Source organism: Ursus arctos, unplaced genomic scaffold (assembly GCF_023065955.2).
Source record: "Ursus arctos isolate Adak ecotype North America unplaced genomic scaffold, UrsArc2.0 scaffold_3, whole genome shotgun sequence".
Lineage (NCBI taxonomy): Eukaryota > Metazoa > Chordata > Mammalia > Carnivora > Ursidae > Ursus > Ursus arctos.
Window position 1 is genome coordinate 80,884,357 of NW_026622985.1, and position 22,342 is coordinate 80,906,698.

At 41.3% G+C, this 22,342-nt stretch overlaps 1 protein-coding gene across 3 annotated transcripts in view; it reads right to left on the reverse strand.

Annotated features, from left to right (window-relative positions):
* CEP41 (centrosomal protein 41) overlaps positions 1-22,342 on the reverse strand; it is a 46,461-nt gene that overhangs the window by 15,034 nt on the left and 9,085 nt on the right. The window contains exons 1-3 of one of the 3 annotated variants that reach the window (XM_026511152.4): positions 7,857-7,987; positions 5,424-5,571; positions 3,788-3,835 (exon numbers count right to left, since the gene is read on the reverse strand). In XM_026511152.4, the coding sequence (XP_026366937.2) occupies positions 3,788-3,827 (40 nt within the window). In that variant the 5' untranslated portion in view covers positions 3,828-3,835; positions 5,424-5,571; positions 7,857-7,987. Of the gene's footprint in view, positions 1-3,787; positions 3,836-5,423; positions 5,572-7,856; positions 7,988-17,740; positions 17,805-22,342 lie in introns of those variants that run through there. The other 2 variants (XM_026511147.4, XM_057304167.1) reach the window with 2 other exon arrangements.

Genomic DNA, 22,342 nt, shown 5'->3' on the forward strand with positions numbered 1-22,342 from the left:
TGCCCCAGGTCAAACAGCTGGTAAGACATTCAAGCCCTATTATCCTAACTCTGCCCTGAAGGGAGAACGGTTCTGTTCCTGAGGTTACAAATTATACTGGAGACACAGGGCAACACTCCCCGCGCCCCCCCCCCCACCATGCTGGGCACAAAGTTATGCCTGGTCCTGATGATCTTTTCTATCAGTTTCTCCCTCCACCACTCCACTTCAGTAAAAATCCACCTACTCAGTGTTCCAAGATGAAAAATTTCCTGAGATCCGTCGTGCAGCAGTGTCACATTTAAAAATGGCGAAGACGGTAAATTTTATGTTCTGTGGAGGTTTTTTTACCACAATTTAAAAAAATCATCCTGAAACATCAATATTTATTCGGCGCCATCTTGACCGTCCTGAGACATGGGGGCACTTCTGCACTTGTTAACAGTTCTTCTTATCACATAGAACAGTCTTTTAAAATTTAGCCGATCTCCCTTGACCTCGTATCTGTCCCACAGAGGCATGCTAAAAATTAGCTTCCTTAAAATTTCCTGAAGATGACGGCCAATTCTGAAGAGTTTTCAAAATCAAACTCCCACCCACCCTTACTTCCCTTCTACATTTTCGTATTGGCGGCCATGATTCCTTAGGTACTTCCTCATTATTTCCAAATTACTAAAGGTTAGGTGGATAATTACTATGGCCTTCACAGTATAGAAGTCGCATAAACCGAGACTCCTAGCAACAAAGGAAAGGATTAAAGGTATTTAAAATTATTTACCTGGTGTTACTAATCATTTCCATGAATTTTCCAAAAACCAACACAGAACGGATTCTTTGGAGGCTAACGTCAGCTTGGTGGACCGTAACCCCTTAGGACTTAGAGTCAGGAAATAACAGTGCTTTAAAACCTAGATTTCTGTCAATATATTGAGACGCTTTGTTACAAAGGATTCAAACTTCTCTGTTCTCAGATGTCTCAAGGAGAGCCATGTGGCTAATAACTAACCATTACTTCTAGAAAATTCTCAGAATAGCTTCTTCTGGATACAATAAGGTAACAAACCTAGATGCAAAGGAGATTCTAAGAACGGCCAGGATGCAGACCCAAGGGGCTGGGCAGAAGCTTTCAAAAGTGCACATGAATAACTACAGTCTCCTCTCAATTGCCAACAATCTGCCCACCAAAAGTCGTTTATATAAATCACAATGGCAATAAATCAGCCAATAAAAAGAGTCAACGGCTTTCAAGTAGTTTCCACTGTGGCATTTCTCCACTGATATTCTTTTGGTATGGTTACATAGTTTGAAATACTTCTCCACTTCTTCACATTCCCAGCACAAAATGCACACATTCAAATCCCCTTTGACTAAGTAGAAATGATCTCAAACAAAAAACAGGCTCTACTATATTCTACTGACTGGCATGTCTAGTATCCTCTCACAGGCGCTAGGCATCCCGCTGCACATTCGAGCCTGAACTCTACATACCTGGTTCTTGTTTAGAAGGACAGCCATCATTAGGACTTTCTGACATTATTACTCAGAGATAAAAGATCAAACTAGACGTTTTACTAGTAAGTTTTAAAGTTTATAAAAAAGGATGACTTGGAAAGTTCTGTCGGTCTGTCCTTGCAAGGGCGACCAGAGCTTTAAGAATGGAAGCTTCTGCTACTGTCGCTTCTCCCAAACCCTGGGATGGAGACAGAAAATCCTAGTTTCAGATACGTTATCAAGTTTTGCTTCTCCGGTAAGTCTGGAGTCCCAGTCTGGCTCTCTCGAGTTACTGGAAGGACAGAGACCTGACTATCTAGGATGCTTCACACTGGGTCCAGCTAGTGTCATCTAACCACCAGAAGCCAAGAATAGGCTTTGTGAGCAGTCAATAGACACAGAGTGTCTATTTTCCCGAGACCGAGTAGAAAGAATATTCAGATTACAAAGGAATTCTGCGTTTTCAGGGTTCTGTTAAAACACGTTATTAGCAAAGGGAAGTTGGGCTCACAGTGGAAGACAAATTCAAAGGAAGTAACAGAGCAAGGTTTGTGATTTCACAGAAAGACCTGGCATCTAAGGTAACCCGAGAAAAGTGATGGGTCTAGGGTGTCATGAAACAAGGCGATATTCTCCTCCCTTTTGACCCAAAAGAACGTCTACAACAGAAAATGGGAAAAGAGAAGGAAATAGCTTCCAAAATGTAGATCTCGAATCAGAATCTGAAGTAATTCTAGTCAGGGAATCAGCACAAAGTGTGTGAAACAAGGGGAGAGGAGTCTCTTGTCTTACTAAAAGGAAGTCCAAAACTTCTGAAGAGGGAAGCAAACATTTTCAAGGACTCTATTCTAGAGATATTTTGTGGGGGATGGGGTGGAGGGTGGGGAGACAAGCTCCATTTAAAGTTTAGATATTAGAGAAACCACATTGTGCTTTTAAGCAATGTTTAAAACAGGGTTCAGCAATCTGGGCGGAATGGGACATTTTCAGGGGACAGATTTTGGTGTGGACAGGTGAGCTTACACTAAGCTGTGAATGGAGAAGAGGCAAAAGAGATTGCAAATCCAAACAGAAGCCAGCCAGCTTCATTTTGCCTGCTGTCGATGAACTAAGGACAACAATGAAGCATGGGTAAGTAAATGAGATTTTTTTCAAATGGTTTAAAATGGCAATATACACTTAAATAAATATATATATATATATACACTTATGTAATGTAAAATATAATAAAATTACAAAATCTAATATAAAGGATCGAAGAAGAAAAGGATGGTGTGACATTACACATGAAAAACCAAACGTCTATAACATCAGCCCTTAGAGCTGAACACGGGCAACCAACAGAGTCGGCTTAAAGCGCTCTGAAGTCCACACTGCTGGCTGGGGTTTCTCCACACTGCAGCAACTCAAAAGAAGCAGAAACATTATCATTTAAATTAAAAGCCCTGCGTTACACCGCGTTACAAAAACAGAAGTTCCGGTGAATTCTGGGTTTGTAATATTCTCTTCCCAAAGGACGTGTATTACCAGAGCGAAGTTCTGAACTGCGAACCATCAGAGCGCCTCTTACTACCATTAGCGAACCCGTCCCCTCGCGCCGTGTTCTTCTACTGAGGAGATGAGCAAACCCATCCTAGGAAACAGATGTTTCTACTTCTCTAATCCTAGCCTCGGTGTGTACACTTTGGACACAGGTTGAAAAATTATGATTTTGTGCAAGGGCAAGGCACTCGGTGACTAGCAGCTTATCTTTGAAGCCGATTAGTTTGTAAAAAGGACGTGCATGAAATATGATTTTTAATTAAGGGAAAGCAGACTGCAATGAATTTATAAGCATAGCACCACTTTAAGACTAAGCTCGCTCCCTCTCCCCCCGTCGATGTCTTTCATGAATAACTTAGACTAATTTACATGCACAGGAGGTTATGAAGTAAGAGATAATATTATTCCTATCTTGGGCAATGAGAAAACGAAGAAGATAGAAAAGATCATGACCTTGAAAAAGGTCGTGGAGACTGCAGTACGATGAAACTAGAAGCTCGGACTCTTGCTTCCTAACTAGAGAGCTCGTTCTGCATTCCAACACTAACATCTCCTGTGGGATGTCTGTCGGGCAGAGCTCGGCCCTCAGGCGACAATTCAGCCGCTGGCCGGGATGGTACACGGTGTTTCCCACATCCTCCTCGGCACCCGCCAGGCTCGCCCGCCTCCCATAGCTTTCCGTGCCTGTCAGCTGTGGGATGGGGTAAGATTGTTAATAACCAACTTCTAGAACTTCAGGGCTCCATTATCCCAAACCATCAATAGTGTTACTCACTCTTTTTGATCTCTTCTAGCTTCTCAGTGTATTTAGTCATACTGTTCCCTAGAAAGAGAATAAGATAGGCTTTTAATGGAAGAAAATGAGTTAACACTCTAAAAACAGAATGGAGTACAAGTATTCCCTAAGCCCTCTTATCCTGTTCTTACGGACTCATGGTAAGCAAATGGGCTACACGTCATTAACACGTCTTTTGGATTATACAGCGTCCTTAAATGATGAGGAATCAAGGGGAAAGTATTGGCCAAATGTACTGAAAGGGTAGACACCCAATAAACACAGAAGTCTCAGGCCGTACAGATGATCACTTTATATAATTTTTTTCCCTTTTTTTTTCTTTTCGAGTCAAGGCTTTCCTCCTCCTTTTATTCCCCCCGTAACCTTTCTGTGGGGAAGACGTGCCAAGGAGAAAGAAAGAAGCAATGATCTCTGAATGTCTAAAATGTGCCGCTGTGGCTACCCAAGCAAGCCCTTGCTCTCTGCTTAGTCTTTGTGGTTTCCCTCGCTCTCCTGAACTTGGTCTTCAACGATTCGTGCTGAGGTTGCAGCCTGAACTAGACCACACAGTCTGTGCGCTGGTATTCACCCTGGATTTGATCTGCTAAGAAAGAGCAGATTCCCACCATTGCAGAGAGCACGGAGCCCTCGTGTTCTGCAGCCTGGTTGTACAATACTAGGGGCCAGCCAAGGTGGTTTGGAGGGTTTCCATACACTAAAACTGGGCCAGGATCCTTTTGGTTTCCGAACAAACTAAGGTCTAGTTCCCAAGCCAGCGGCTATTATTTTTTACTGGGCATGCTTCAATTTGATTCAATACGGCAAGCTCTGCCTGGCATTCGAAAGATACAGCAAAAAAGGGGGAAACTGTTTCAAAGTGTCTCATTTCTAAAATTGTGCTCCTAACTTTTAAGCTTTGGGAGGAGCTAGTCAGATTCCATCCCAACTTCAGATAAAAGAAGTGCTTCCCAATTAATGGCACAAACTGATGTTTTTTAAGGACTAAGCCTGAGCTTTTCTTCATCTTTTAGGTCAGAAGTAGAGAGAGAAAATTCTTGCTCTGAAACCCAAAATACATTTTCAAAAAAACCAACTTACATCACGTCATTATTATATCTTTACTTATGAATTCATCAGGGAATAAAATTCCACTGAGTTAAAAAAATATATTTATTTATTCTTTCTTTCCATCTGAAGACACACACTCTTCGGATCAGGATGAGACAGCGGGACACAGTGGTAGCCCTAGAGCTAGACTGTGGCCTTTGCAAAGCTCAGAGGGACACAGGGTTGCTGGAAGGCCTGAGCCTTGTCAGGAGAGACACTGAAAATGCCTAAGAGGTCCAACTAGCACCACAGACTGAGAGTAGAATCAAATATGATCTTTTTGAGGTTCTTCAGGCTGGAAATGACCAGAGTGGGAACCACAAATTCTTCCTCAACGCACACCCTCTTCCCCTGCCACTTTGACCTCAGGTGGGAACCCACGGGTCAATACAATGGGGGAAGAAGACAGGGCAAACAGTGTGCTCTTCGGTGTCCTGCCATCTTATTCTTCAGCCATTTTACACAATAGCTTTTGGTTACAAGTGTTCCTGAGTCCCCTACGTTTGTGCGTTGCTGACCCGGCAGTTACCTTGTTTTGGCCGGGCAGCTTCGGGCAGTCTTATCAAGGCTGAGGTACAAAAAGATCACTGATTTGTTCGGTGACACAGCAAATTAGGAGCTAAGCCGGGCTCCATGTTCCCAACCTCCTGGTTTGTCGTCCTGCTTTTCTAGTGGTGCTGTTTTAAAAACATGATTTCCCTGTGAGGTAAATACGTAGGAAGTGTGACTTCCCTAATAGTAGCAGGTGGGACCCGTGTGACGCTCTAAATTCCCCGAGGCACACCCCACATGGAAAACAATAGCCAGCCTTATTATATGGTCTTTATTATTAAAACATTGCCTTCCAGTCTAGAGCAGTTTCCACTAGCAAAGCGGCTGAAGTCCATTTCTCAATCAATCAACTCTCCGCATTTTCCGAGTATTTACACAGCACTTCACTCACACCGACCCCGTGAGGTAGGCCCGCGCGCCTTCAGTGTGTGTCTCCCACAAAGGAGAAGGCAGGCGAGCGCCATCTTTTGCAGTGGTATACAAATATTTGGCAAAATTACGAACAAATGTGAGAGGGGGACGATAAGAAGGTCTGTTCATTATAGACATTCGTTCTATCCAAGTGGGGGGGGGCGGGGAAGAGAAAATGGAGGATTTCCACATTGTTTCAGCTGGAGAAAGACGTGAGGCTGGCTGACACAAAAGCGCCTTAAAAATGATTTTAGAAAGTATGAAATGTAGTATTTTGCCCCACTGCATAGAACGCTTATACCTTAACTACGCAGCTTATCTTACTGGATCTAATTGCATCTGAAAATAGGATTTTGACTACCTTTTAAAAAGACGGGAAATGAATCAATTCTATAATTGGCTTATTTATAAATGCAGCTTTGTTTCATACAAAAGGAGCTTAAAAGACTATCAGCAAACCAGTTCTTTTTTAACTGAAATTACACATTATTGCTAGATAAATTTTCCGAGACAAGACTTTGATTAAAAAAAAAAAAAAAGTCAGTGGCTCCCCATGGCTTCCCGACTCCAGTTGAAACTCCTTGTTCTAGAGCTGAAGGCGCCAACGTTTTACCTGCCTCTTCAATCTTGCCTTAATTACTAAACTTGACAAACTCTCCGTTAGTCTTCTGTTCTCTAACATGCCATCTTGTCCATGTAATCATAATAGCTCACCCAGCTGGAAGTGACCTTTCCCTCCTCTGAACTTCCACAGCACTCAGCTCACCACTCACAAGGCATTTATCACTGTACTGCCTTATTTGTGTGCACGTCTTATCCACCTTCTGATACTGAAAGCCAAAGACTATTTACACACACACACACACACACACACACACACACAATCTTTATCTCTTCCATTGTGTAGCATAAAATGTACTTGGAATTATTTGCTAAGCGAAATATACTATGAAGATCTATCTGAAGAATCCTTATAATGAATCATTTTATAACACAAATTATCACACCCCAATTTGGCTTGAGTTTTTGGACACCTCGTTTTCTTTAAGCTATGCACAACTTGATTATTAACTATAGTATATGTCATGTACTATCTATGTGACATCCATAGTATTTCAAGACTCAGGTAACCTCGAAATGTATAAGGTGGTATTTAGCTTCTACTTAGTTTATAATTTAAATTACAACAAAAGATATATATATATATATAAAATATAAAAAGTATATAATATAAAATATATAATATATATAATATATATATAAATATATGTCTATGTTTTGCAATTAGAATCAAGAGAAAGAGACAAGTCAACTCTATCAATAGTGCCATGCAAGACAGAGCACAATCGATAAACGGAGTGACTCATTCGTTAGATTTTTTTTCCCTTTGTTTTCCTATAATTTAATAACATTGTTTGCACTGAGCCAGTAAGGAAAGCAAGTGATTTTGAGCAGCAGTAATCTAAAGTGGGCAAGATTTATAAGGCACGAACTCAGTTGCTAAGAGACAACTCCATTGCTTTATTTTCCTTCAATATTTCCCTCCTCTACGGAGAAGCTCTTTTGGCTCAGAAGGAGCAGAAAGCGTGAAAAGAGGCACAGTGGGTCCTTTGTTAATCTCAATAAGTTATATGAGTGGATAGTGCTTTCTGGTTTATAAAAGGCTTTCACATACATTTCTCCCTTTGACATAAAAAACAGAATTAAACACCAAATAAAAGTGAAGAGTACCTAGTCTGTAATGAGTTTGAGTGCTTAAGATCAAGGCTATTAGCAAATATTCAGCAAAGTAGAGACTAAAGAAGACAAAAAGGAAATGACTCGTTTGTGTGGAGTTAAGAGTAATGTGAATCTTTTAAAAAATTAAAAATAAGGCTAGAAGAGATGCAGTGGAGAAAAATCTACAGAATTTTACAAAACTGAAGACATTTGAAATAAGATTGGATAGAGACTGAAATGAGAGGCTAATGCAGGCGATGAAAGAGTGCAGGACACTGACAAAGGGAGAGCCCTGTGGTTTGGAAAGTGTCCCTTCACCAGCCTGCGGTGCTGCAGAACGAAACCCAGAGAGGGTGCTCGAGAATACACGAGAACCCTGCGGTGGAGACCGAACAAAACGCCGTCAGGGATTTCGTCAGAAGCATAATCCATTCATGGCACAGTCTGGCAAGGCTGGGGAGCTGGTAAGAGACACCCAGGCACCTATGGAACAAAAGAAATATTTGAAGTTCAAAATGATTCTGCTACTTCTAGCTGTGGCTATACAGCAGTGTCTTGAGTTTATAGGAGAAGTAGAGTCAGAAGCATAGAAATCAAAAATAATCTTTACCCAGGAAGAAGACAGCAGTCTTCGAAGAACTCAGGAGGTGATTTGGGTGAAGACTGGTGATACCACGCAATTCTTGATTTCTTGTGATTAACTCTGAATTGCTCACTGTTTGGTAAGAAAAGATTAAAGACCCATCTATTTAGCCTAGAAATGAGGAATGCTCACTCATACCTGTGCCTATTTCCACTGCTCTGACTGCAGAGCTTAAAAACATACCATAGAAAGGGGCTCCTTACTCTCACCGGGGCTATAAGGTTACTCTTGTGCTCTCTTAACCGGGACTCCTTACCCTTTGCACCTGTTGGCACACATATAAGTGATAATATTTGAACAAAACACTGGTGTAAATGCTGGCTTCCCCCGGCCCCAGTGGCTACCCAGAGAGCTAATGGGACATGTATCATGGCACATAACCAGTAGGCCATGGCACACCAAGTGGAAACGTTCTCTGAATACACAGGGAGGTAGGTCACAAAAATGCATAGAAAAATGACATTAAAATAAAATCCTCCCCTGAAACAGACTTTAAAATAATTTCTAAGTTTGAAGCAACAACAAAAAAAATCGAACACTAGGATAAGATTTCTCTCCCACACTGATTTTAAAATACTTTTGAGTTTTAAGCAATGAAGTACACTTTGGCCCTTCCAAAAGCTATTACAAAACTAGTTTGGGAGACTTCTGACTCCAGGAAGATGAGGTAGATGTACTTTACTCCTCCAGCTAAGTACAACAAAAACACTGGACAACCCACAAAATGGGAGAAAGTATTTGCAAATCATATTTCTGATAAGGGTCTAGTCCCCAGAATATGTAAAAGAACTCTTATAACACAGCAATAGAAAAAAAAAAACCCGAGTATAAACTGGGCCAATGATTTGAAGAGGTATTTCTCTATAGGAGATACACAAATGCCAGTAAGCACATAAAAAGGTGCTCAACATCATTAGTCATGAGGAAAATGCAAATCAAAACCACAATGCGATACCACTTCATCTCCGCGAAGATGACTATAATCAAAATGATGGGACGGTAACAAGCATCATCAAGGATGTGGAGGAAAAGAGCCCTCCTGCATTACTGGTGAGAACGCAAAGTGGTGCAGCTGCTTTGGAAAACAGTTTGGCAGTTCCTCAAAAAATGAAACACAGAGTCACCACATACGGTCCTATGTGACTCCTAGGTATGTAACCAAGAGAATTAAAAGCATATGTTTGCACAAAAATTTGTACACTAAAGTTTACAGCAGCATTATGGCCAAAAAGTGTCAACAACCCAAATGTCCATCAATTGATAAGCAGATATACAAAATGAGGAGTGTATCTATACAACAGAATATTATTTGGCAGTAAAAAATAATGAGGTATTGATACATGCTGCAACATAGACCGACCTTGAATCCATTATGCTAAGTGAGAGACGCCAGACACAAAAGGCCACATATTACATGATTCCATTTATACGAAATGTTCAGAATAGGCAAACTCATAGATACAGAAAGTAGATCAGTGGTTATCAGGGACTGGAAAAAGTAAGGAATGGCAAGTGATTGCTCTTGGATATGGGCTTTTTTTGAGATGACAAAAAAAATGTTCTGTAATTAGAGTGATGATGGTGTCACTACCTCGTGAATGTACTAAAAACCTCTGAACTGCTTAAAAGGTTAAAAGTGTGAATCTTATGGTATGTAAATTAGACTTCAGTTTAAGAAAATAACATAGCAATTATAAAAAAGATTGATTAAAAAAAACAAAACAAAAACCCGGACATTATGTATAAAATATAGAAGAAGACTTGATAGGTTGGAGAGAGGAAGGCAGACTGGGTAGGGACCTCAGGACCCAAGAAATGGCATGATAGTTGAGTTACCTGGTTTTTTGTTTTGTCTGTCTGTGTCTGTTTGCCTCACATATCTGAAGCTATAAAGAAGCCAGCAACCCAGAAACACCAATGGACAGACGGAAAAAAAAATCTCCAACAAAAGATTGCTGTCCCTACCCAAAGGACTGGGGAAGGGGCAGCTTAGCAAGCCAGAAAACTGTCAGACAATAACTGCTTTACTCCAACCAAACACCACCTTCACCTGTCAGCAAAGGTCCAGGGGGTGGGAGGCGGGGCTTGATTTCCATCCTTGCTGGGCTATGATGAGGTGCCATCAAAGCACCTCAAAGAGGATCAAGGAGGTGGGGACAGGAGAGTACTCAAAGATATAATGGCTGAAAACCTCCCAAATTTGACAAGAAACATAAACCTACAGAAGTACATAGAAGCCCAGTAAATGCCAAACAGGATAAACCCAAAGAAACCCACATCGAGATACATCATAATCAAACTTCTGAAAACTAAAGAAAAAAAGATCCTTGAAAGCAGCAAGAGAAAAAAACACCTTACCTGTATGGGAGAGACAGTTCAACTGACAGCAGATTCCTCATCAGAAATCATGGCAGCCAGAAGAAAGTGGCACAGTATTTTTCAAGCGCTTAAAGAAAGTAATTGTCAACCTAGGCTCCCACACTCAGAGAAAATACCTTTCAGGAATAAAAGGAAATCAAGACATTTTGCACATGAAGGGAAACTCAGAGAGTGTGTTTACCAGCAGACCTGCCCTAAAGAACAGCTAAAGAAAGTTCTCTAATCAGAAAGGAAAAGTAGGGGCACTTGGCTGGCTCAGTCAGTGGAATGTGTGACTCTTGATCTTGGGGTTGTGAGTTTAAGCCCCACACTGGGTGTAGAGACTACATAAAATAAAATCTTAAAAAAAAAAAAAGTATTAAAAAAAAAGAAAGGAAAAGGAAAAGAAGGAACCTTGAAACCTCAGGAAAGAAGAATACAGAAAGCAAAAATATGCGTATGGACATTTTTTCAAGTGCCTATGAAATATATGCCAAATAGACCATACCCTGAGCAATAAAATGAACATCAATGTATTTTTTAAAGATATTTTTAAAATATTTTATTTATTTATTTGAGAGTGAGAGAGTACGAGCAGGGGGAGGGGCAGAGGGAGAGAGAGAAGCAGACTCCCTGCTAAGCAAGGAGCCTGACATGGGGCTCAATCCCAGGACCCTGAGAACATGACCTGAGCCGAAGGCAGACGCTTAACCAACTGAGCCACTCAGGCGCCCCCATCAGTGCATTAAAAAAAAAAAAAAATCAAACCAAACAGTGTGTTCTTCAAACACAATGGAATCAAACTGGAAATCAAAATAACAGGAAAATCTCCAAACACTTGTAAACTAAACAACACACTTCTAAATAATTCATGGGTCAAAAAAGATAGTCTCAAAGGAAATAAAAAGGTACACTGAACTGAATGAAAATGAAAATACAACATATCAAAATTTGTGGGACACAGCTAAAGCAAAGGAATTGGAATAGCTAAAATAATTTGTAAAGAAAAATAAAGTGGGAGTAATTAACACCAGGGTTTTGTTTTGTTTTCTATTTAATCTGTTTTTCCAATGGGTGTGTTATTTTCTTAAATTGAGGTATAATTTACACATACTAAAAGTCACCCTTTTATTTAAAAAAATTTTTTTTAGAGACAGAGAGCATGAGTGGGAGTGGGGTGGGGGATGGAGGGGCAGAGGGAGAGGGAGAATCTCAAGCAGGCCCCACAACCAGCACAGAGCCCGATGCAGGGCTCAATCTCAAAACCCTGAGATCGTGACCCGAGCCAAAAGCTAAAGTCAGATGCTTAACCAACTGAGCCACCCAGGCGCCCGTTTTAAAATGTACAATTCACAATGCACAATCTCTTCCCAAAAACAGAACAAGAGGAAATACTTTCCAACTCATTTTATGATGCCAGTATTACCCTGGTATTAAAACTAGACAAAGACAACCCCCCCCAAAAGAATTACAAACCAATGTACCTCATTAATATAGACACAAAAATCTTTAGCCAAATAATAACTAGAATTGAGCAATATATAACAAGAATTACACACCATGACTAAGTGAGGTTTAGTCCAGGGATGCAGCAATACTACAATATTTGCAAATCAAGGTAATCCACCATATTAACCAGCTAAAGACAAAATCATATAATTATATCAATCGATGCGGTAAAACCATTTGTTAAAATTCAACAGGCATTCATGATGGAAAATTCTCAGAAAAATAGGAATAGGAGGAAACTTCCTCAATCAGAAACAGCTAACATTCTACTTGATGACGAGAGACTAAATGCTTTCCCCCCAAGATCAGGAAAAAGACAAGGATATTCACTCTCATCACTCTTATCTGACACAGTTCTGGGAGTCCTAGTGAGTGCAGTGTAAGGCAATAAAAGGGAATAAAAGACATATGCGGCCTGGAAAGGAATAAATAAAACCTCCTTTTTGTAAATGACATCGCTGTCTACAGAGAAAAGCCCAAGGAATCTACCAAAAAAAAACCCCAACAAACAAACAAACAAACAAACAAGCTCCTCTTGTATCTAATAAGTGAGTTTAGCAAAGTCCTAGGATTCAGGAGAAATATACAAAAATCAGCTGTATTTCTATACATTAGCAATGAACTCAATGACACCAAAATTAAAAAGACAATACCATTGACAATTGCTAAACAAAAAATGAAATACTTAGGAGTAAATCTAACAAAACATGGACAGGACACTTATGCTGCAAACTGTCCCCCCGTGGACACTTGCAACCACAGATAGTACCAAACCGTATATACACTATGTTTTTCCTATACATACATACCTATGATCAAGTTGAACTTATAACTTAGGCACAGTAAGAGATTAACAACAATAACTAATAATAAAAAAGAACAATTTTAATACATACTACAATAAAAGTTATGTGAAAGTGGTCTCCCTGTTTCTCAAAACATCTTATACCCTTTTTCTTGTGATGATGTGAGATAATAAAATGCCAGCATGATGAGCAGTGAGGTGAATGACAGAGGCATCGTGACGTGGCATGAAACTACTATTGACTTTCTTTTTTTTTTTTTTTTAAGATTTTATTTATTTATTCGACAGAGATAGAGACAGCCAGCGAGGGAGGGAACACAAGCAGGGGGAGTGGGAGAGGAAGAAGCAGGCTCCCAGCAGAGGAGCCTGATGTGGGGCTCGATCCCATAACGCCGGGATCACGCCCTGAGCCGAAGGCAGACGCTTAACCGCTGTGCCACCCAGGCACCCCTACTATTGACCTTCTGAGATACATCAGGAGGAGGAGTGTCTGCTTCCGGACTGCGGACGACCGTGGGTAACTGAAACTGGAAAGTGAAATCCCAGATGGGGGGTGGGGGGACTACTGTACTATAGTAATGGATTGGAAAACTCGACATAGTAAAGATGCCAGTTTTTCCTAAATTGATATATAGGCTCAATGCAACTCCTATCAAAATCAGAGCAATGTATTTTTTTTTGGTAAATGTAAATGAGATTATTCTAAAATTTACATGGAGAAGCAAACGAATTGGAATAGCTAAAATAATTTGGAAAGAAAAATAAAGTGGGAGTAATCAGTCTAACCAATTTTAATCAAGCCTGTGAGATACTGTCAGGTTAGACACATAGATCAAGGGAACAGAAGAGAGAACTCAGGAATGGATCCACGTTAATATGCCAACCTGGTTTTTGAGAAAGGCGAACGTGCAAAGTTCAATGGAGGAAAGGCAGTCTTTTAACAAATGGCGCTAGAGCAACTGGACATCTGTAAGCAAAACGGTAACTCTGATCTAAGCTGCATATCTTGTATAGAAATTACCTCAAAGTGTATTGTTTGCTTTTTTTTTTTTTAATACTTTTGTTCTTTATTTATTTGAGAGAGAAAGATAGCGAGAGGGAGCACAAACAGGCGGTAAAGGGAGAAGCAGGTTCCCCACTAAGCAGAGAGCTCGACGTGGGGCTTGATCCCAGGACCCTGGGATCATGACCTGAGCTAAAGGCAGACGCTTAACCAGCTGGGCCACCCAGATGCCCCCTTTTTTTCTTAATTTTTTAATTTATTTATCCAAGTGTATTGTTGACTTAAAAGTAAAACCTAAAACTATAAAACTTCTGGAAAAAACCCTGATAGAAAATTTCTGGGATCTAGTCTCAGTAAAGAGTTCTTAGACTTGACAGCAAAAGCATGACCCAGAAAAGGAAACACTGATATAGTGGACTTCACCACAATTAAAAACTTAGGCACTTCAAAAGACCCTGTCAGGAGAAGGAAAAGACAAGCTACAGACTGGAGAAAATATTTGCAAACCATGTATCCAACAAAGAACCGGCAGGTAGGATGTATCAGGAACACTCCGCACTCAAGTCAAAAAGCAAACCATCCAATTAGAACGCAGGCAAAAGACATGAAGGGATACTTCACTGAATCAGATACACAGATGATGGCAAATAAGTACGTGAAGAGCTGTTCAACATCATTAGCCATTAGGGAAACACACATCAAAACTGCAACGAGATGGGGCGCCTGGGTGGCTCAGTCGGTTAAGCGTTTGCCTTCGGCTCAGGTTATGATCTCAGGGTCCCGGGATTGAGCCCCACATCGGGCTCCCCGCTCAGCAGAGAGCCTGCTTCTCCTTCTTCCCCTGCCTGCCACTCTGCCTACTTGTGCTCTCTCTCGATCTCTCTTGTCAAATAAATAAATAAAATCTTTAAAAAACAAAACCCTGCAGTGATATGCCACCACTCATCTATCTGAATGGCTAAAATTAAAAATGGCGCCACCACCAAATGCCGGTGAGGATGTGGGGAAACTGCAGCATTCATTCATTGCTGGTAGGAGTGTAAAATGGTCTAGCTACTCTGGAAAACAGTTTGGCAGTTTCTTAAAAAACTGCAAATGCAACTATCATGTGACCCAGTAATTGCACCTCTGGGCGTTTATCCGGGAGAAATGAAGGCTTATATTCAAACAAAAATCGAAACATGAATGTTTATAGCACCTGTATTTGTAATAGTTAAAAAGCGGAAACAATCCAGATGTCCTTCTACAGATAAATGGTTAAACTGTGGCACTTCCATACCATGGGATACTATTCAGTAAATAAAAAGGTATCAACTAATAAATGCAACAACCTGAATGCATCCTCCCAAAATTATGCTGAGTGCAAAGCCAATTCAAAAAAAAAAAAAGTTGCATATTGTGTGATTCCATTTATTAACAGCATCTGTGAAATGACAATTATAAAATTGAAGAACAGATTAGTGGTTGTCAGGGATTAAGGAGAGGGTGAGGGTAGAAAGTGGATATGCCATTAAAAGGACATGAGGGATCCTCCCCATGCTGGAAATGTTCTGTATCTAGACTTGTACGTATCAATGTCGGTATCATGGCTGTGATACTGTATAGTTTCCATAAGATGTTACTATAGGAAACCGGGTAAAGGGTACATTGGAATCTCTCTGTATGATTTTTTTTTTTTAAGATTTTATTTATTTATTTGACAGAGAGAGAGAGCATAAGCAGGAGGAGCAGAGAGGGAGGGAGAAGCAGACTCCCCTCAGAGCAAGGAGCTCTATGTGGGGCTTGACCCCAGGACCCCGGGATCATGACCTGAGCCAAAGGCAGATGCTTAACCACCTGAGGCACCCAGGCACCCCTCTCTGTATGATTTCTTAAAATTCTATGCAAATCCACAATTACTTAAAAAAAAAAAAGTTTAATTAGCAAAACACTAGTTTAAAAATCCAAGGATATAAAAGGCTATAGGCAATTACTATGAATTATCAAAAGCAGACTTAAGTATCTCAATTTTTAAAAAATTGAAATTAATTTCCGGTACTATTTATTATTAAGTCAAATTTTGGTTATGAATTGAGGAATTGAAGGGAAAGAAATGGGTTTTCATTCACAAATCCCAATTCAATTTCCCGGAAAAAAACCCTACCTATCTGAAATAAACCTCAGCTCTTAAAAATTTTCATTTTAAGAAGGTTCTAAAAGAAATGCATTCCTTTATAGTTGTCTTTTAAATGTTATCTGGACCCCTCAGAAAAAAATATATGGCATTTTTAATCAAAGTGCTTTCTTCACAGAGTAGCTTATTCCAGAAGAGTGGGTCACAAGTGCAGTTGCCCGGGGCGGGGGGGGAAGGCAGGTAGAGATGGAGAAGTTGAAGGCATTTGTGGTAGAAGGAATGAAGCTGGGGGAAAAGTTGGGACAGCTGGCCGAAGAGACAGTGGCCAGGCTTCACACCAGGTCTCCTGGTGCGCCATCGACTTCTTCACCCTGCATTCTAATCCTCGTTCTGTCTCCTTTTATTGAACTTCAAGTAAATCACACAATCTCTGTGCCACAATTTCCTCCTCCTCAAAAACGGAGATAAAATTTTCTACCTCCCATCAAACAGGATATTTGCAAGGATAAATATCTGTACAGCTTGGAAATGTCTGAAAGAAAGGTCCCGAGAAATTGTATCTGCAAAGGTGGTTCATTTAAAACATTCAATTGAAGTCCATTTTATATGAGCAAACTTGCATAATGGAAGACAGTAATTTCGAAGGAGACTGGAGGAAGGGAAAGACAAAATTAAATAAGATTTAAAGCAAGTCAGTATCTCGTCTACATCTCCTCAGTTGTCCTCAGGTTACTGATGGCAAATTCAGCGTTGCCAAAGGCATGTGGTGCCCCAATCCACTAGCAAAACCATCCCAACACAATGGATTTGCCACAGCTGACTTTAAACAGTAGAAAAACTGAAGGAGGGGCGCCTGGGTGGCACAGCGGTTAAGCGCCTGCCTTCGGCTCAGGGCGTGATCCCGGCGTTATGGGATCGAGCCCCACATCAGGCTCTTCCACTATGAGCCTGCTTCTTCCTCTCCCACTCCTCCTGCTTGTGTTCCCTCTCTCGCTGGCTGTCTCTATCTCTGTCGAATAAATAAATAAAATCTTTAAAAAAATATATATATATATAGAAAAACCGAAGGAGATAAGAAATCAAAATCTCACAAGCCTGCAAATCCACTTGGGACCTGGGGAGGGGTCTGCATCATGACACTGAAGAATGTTAAGAGCTTGGAAATAAGCAATGCGACTCTTCAATTTCATTTTACCTGAACCGAAGCACGAATTGAAGTTTTGTCTGGTATTTTAGTTACTTATTCAGGTCTGTCTGCCTGCACTTGAATCTAAGCTCTTTGACTGCAGAAGTCACAATTCACATTCTTCTTTCTATGTCCCGTAGTCTGTAACTTTGCATGTAGTTGGCACTGTGCAAGTACCGAATTGAACAAATGTGTACAAATATTATCTATTACTCCGAGTTTAAAGGAATATACTTCAGGTGTTCCGAAAGAGAGGTCCGCCCCCCTGATAGTTATTTAGCCTAGCCTCGTAACTTATTGAACAAGGTTTTCATCAGTTTCTCAATTGATAAGAAGCTAGGTTATGTAAATGGAAGTTTTTACTTATAATCTGGAAAAAAAAAAAAAAAAAAGCTTTCAAAGATAAAGCCTGAGCCTGGAAGGCCATGGGGTGAGAAACATGAGAAACTTTGAGCTTTGACTGACAGCAGGCATGCAGCCTGGCTCCTGCCAGTAATTTGTTATTGGATTTTTTTTTTTAAGTTTTAATTTTCTAATATTTACTCACCAGTATCCAGTCTTGACTTGATATGCTGATACCTTGGGTTTTGTGGTATCCTTTTGGTCAGATACTAAAAAAATAAGAGAATTCACAATTAATTGAGTCAATGTCTGAACAAGGGTGACAAAGGTGGGAAAGAATCAGGTATTTAAAAAAGAGAACAGATGCTAAAATGTCATCAAACTTAAAGAAGGAAGGGGCTCAACTGTCCCTTCTATCGAGGACTCTTCGTCTCCACAGGTGAAGAGGTTATCTTGTTTGTGTCAAAATATGTCTGTATTTTGTCAAAATACTCTCATAGCACTACGTAATTTGAAAGAAAAAAAAAGCCACAACTCTTAAAGATTATTTATGACATTGAGCCAAATTAGTCTCCCTCTAAGTTCCATCCCATCCACTGTCACAACCCAGAATAAGACACCCTCCAACCCGTGCCTCAAGAAATCTGTTAAAATAACTAAAGGCAGCTCTCTCGCCCTTCTTTTTTGTTTTACTCTTTGTACGATGATGTCTAGGCCATCTCCTCCGGCCACCCTCCAGATGGTATCCACCTCTCCCCTGGAAAGTAGCACTGGGACCCAGGACCCGGTTTGGCAGCCCCCCCCCTGCTGCTTGCCTGGAGTCTGAGGCTCCACACATGTTACTACGATGGCATCTGCTCTCGGGGCAGCCGAGGCTCATCATGGGCCCAGGGCAAGTTCGTGGTCATCAAAAAATGGCAACGTCAGGTCTCCCTTGTCCTGTACTCTGGGAGTGAACTCTAAGTCCAAGCACAAGACATTTACGCAAATTAAGCTTCAGGGGCGTTTGTGAAAGCCATCGAAGTGAGGGATGGCTGGTGACCTGACATTTCAAGGTATAGCTTTCTTGCTCAGGCCTTTTTCTAGCCTACAAGTCTGAACATCGCACGCTCAGCTGCAGGCAGCTGTGGAACATGAAATTAAAACCTTTCCGGCTTCATCTTCCGCCCCTCTCACACATTTTCCCACGTGGACGTTGCCCGAGTGCTCCCCTAACTTGCTGTGCTCACTCAAGCCTCCAGGCTCAGCAAACGTCTGCCTAGAACTTGTCCTTGGGCAGAACCTTACTTTCTCTGCAAGCTGTCCGAGGTGGAATCGGGCATTTTCTTCTGCCTGGCTCCAGAGTATATCCTGTGTCATTGTTTATAACCCGCGCTTCTCTAGATTTCCTCCAAGGCAGGGACAGTGACTTACTCAAATCTGTATTCACCTGGGACCTAGCAGCTGGGAGGCACATTTGCTGATATGCAGTCAACAAATGAGCATCTAGCATGCAGAGTCTAGGGGCGCCTGGGTGGCTCAGTGGGTTAAGCGTCTGCCTCAGTCCAGGGTCCTGGGATCATGTCCCACACTGGGCTCCTTGATCAGCGGGGAGTCTGCATCTCCCTCTCCCTCTGCCTGCCGCTCCCCCTGCTTGTGCTCTCTCATGCTCTCTCTTTCTCTGACAAATAAAATCTTTAAAAAAAAATAGAGTGCAGAGTATGTTATACTAATCACCTGATTCCTTGGAAGAGAACACCAAACCTTATTATTATTATTTTTAAAAATTATTTTTATTTATTTTTTTAAGTAACCTCTATACCCAATGTGGGGCCTGAACTCATGACTCCGAGATTAAGAGTTGCATGCTCTACTGGTTGAAAGAAAGAAGAAGAAGAAAAAAATCAGGTGGAGAACACTAAACTTTAAAACCCATATCATTTGCCCTTGAAAACGCAGTTAACTACAACATGTTCTGCTGACCAGAGTTTTAGATTTCAGAGACCAGGAAGAATTTTCTAAAACTGGGGGCACCTATAGAGAACAATCAACTTTTAATTTTGCCAAGAAAGGACATTAAAAAAAAAAAAAAGCACAAAACCTCGTAACTACCATCTGCCATTTTAATACCTAAAAAGTAAGAAAGAAAAAAAAAATCCCAGAATAAAAAGATTGGTCCTTTAGTGTTATTACAAAACTCATGACATTGTCTGTGTTTTCCATTTTCCTCCAGGCAAGTGAACACTTAGCTTTGGGCCTCAGATGTGTGTGTGGAACCCCTGAGCTATTTTATTCCTAGAGAAAGACTGGAAAACTCCGGTCTACTTCTGACCAGTAACCTGCTATCTTTAAGAGAAACTGACTCTAATACCAATTCTAACTCCTTTCTAGATGAAGACAGAGAAGATTCTTAAGTGAGAAAAGGGAAATATGTAAAGACTGAAAAGGGGAACTTTAGAATAAGGTCCCCCAAAGAAAGGCAAATATCATAACAAAAACGAAAAAACCAAAAATGTAAACCAAAACACCAGGGAAAACATGTGTCTGGTAAACTGAGTCAAGAAAAGCTAATAGTAGAATTCCACCGTTATCTTAGTCTAAGGAATTTTCTGCCTTTTATTTATTTATTTATTTATTTATTTATTTATTTTTGGGTACTCTGTACTTTCATAATTTCTATATGCTATTTCCTGTTTTTACTTTTGTTTTGTTTTGTTTTGCACTAGTTTCCTAGCAAAGTGTCTTTTGAAAAACTCCAGGCTAGTCTCTGCTGAACCAAGGGGATTTGTCCATACCTAAGCCAACATAGCTAAGAAGTGAGGGTGTCTCTGGGGACCAGGTGTGGTGGCAGCGGAATGATGGGGGGAGGGAGTGTGGACAGCTGCAGTCGCCGGACCCTTCCCGCCCCCGGTTTTCCCTTACAGAGACTAATGAGAAATCCATATGCTGCAGTAGAAAAATGTAGTGTCTCTTTTACATTTTCCCATTTTGGACCCACTTCTCGTTCCTGACTTTCTAGTGCCAACCACAACGTAAAACTCTCTGCTTCACTCGAAGCAGACTACCGTAGATTTTATGCAACTGCCATACTTTTCTCCTTAAAATTTTTGCTTTGGGGGGGGTGACTGTTTCTTGACCTACTGACCAACTGGCTTTTTTCAATTACGTAAACAGGGTGGAATTGTGGAAAGTGCAAGAGCCGAGAAAAGAAGCTGTTTCAAGGACTATTCATTCATTGAACAAAGCCTTACTAAGCACTAACCATTCAGGCAACATTTACTGCAGGAGTGAGCCGCTGTGCTGAGGACACAGAGCCACACAGCTCCCGGCGGTGTGGGGAAGGAAAAGAAGCCAACAAGGAGATACCATGCTGCATGATGAAAAGGCGACGGAAGCAGGGAGTGCAACAGGAGCTTGCAAGATTGGCACCTGATCCTGACCAAGAGTCAAGAACTATGTCCTGAGCGGTGACTTCTGGGCCGAAATCTGAGGGCCAAGGAAAGTAGTCAAGCTAAAGGAGTAGTGGCTGGAAGCCGCAGGGTTTCTGGGTAGACCTAGAGCATTAGGGGACATGGTGGAGTCAGATGAGGCTGAAGAGGCAGGGACAGCAGTTCCTAAAGGGCCTTGTATCCACACTAAGAAACCTGGATTTTTTTTTTTTCCTGTAGATGACTAGTTCTTAAATGGGCAATTTTGCTCCCGCTACTCCCGGGGACAATGGTCGGTGTCTGCAGACATTCTAGAACTGGGTGGTGCTGGTGGGGATGCTACCAGTACCCAGTGAGTAGAAGCCGGGGATGCTGCAAAACATCCCAGAATGACAGGGAAGTCCCCCACGGCAAAGGATGAGCTGGCCCACAATGTCAACAGGTGCCGAAGTTGAGAAACCCTGGTCCAGATGATTGGGGAATCACTGGAGAAAGTTTAAGGAGAAGTGATGGGATCATCCTTCCATTTTAGAAAGCTCACTCTGGCAGCATTCTGGAGAACGAACAGGATCGTTGTCAAGGATGGAGGCACGAAGATCGGTTAAGAGGTAGTTGTGCTAAGAAACATCTGTGGTGCTAAGGAAGTGACAGTAGACATGAGGAAGAAGAGGCTCAAGAAATCTGTAAAGATGTAAAATCAGTATGATTGAAAACCGACTGGTATAACAGGGGGAGGACAGTGATGATCATTCCCCAAAAAAGGGACTTCAGAGGGAAGCGTATATTGAAAAACATGAGTCGTGTTGAGTATGCGGTATCTGCGGGTTATCCAAAATGGAAGTGGTGAGCTGGCTGTTTGGGTCTGAGATCAGGAGAGAAATCTGGGGTTGCAGAAATAAGATTTGGGGGTTGTCGGCATCTAGGCAGCAGGGAAGCCATACGAATGGACAAAATCACCATCAGGCATTGCGTAAGACGGAGAAGAAAAACCCCAGGACTTAAAGTCAGGTAGAGAAGAGCACCATGCGTGAGGCTCACGAGAGGCCAGAAGAAAGCGGGTCATGAAAATTAAAGAAGAGTTTCAGGAAGAAGGGAGTGGTCAACCGTGATCAATGCTGTCAAGTCCGAGAACAAGAGGTCAAACGTGAACAAGCGAGCAAGAATGCAGGTCAAGTAAGAGATTAACAAAGTAAATTTGGATTGAACAAACCAGGACATTGTCGACGACCCTGGTGGATGAGGTTACAGTAAACTGACAGAAGCAGAAGCAAAGACAGCAGGTTGTATGAGATGGGGACAGAGGAAAGAAGAAGAGAGTAGCCAGATGGCCTTTTTTTTCCTTGAGAGTTGCTAAGGAATTAGTTTTTGTTGTTGCTTTGTTTTGTTTTGGAAGAAAGGAG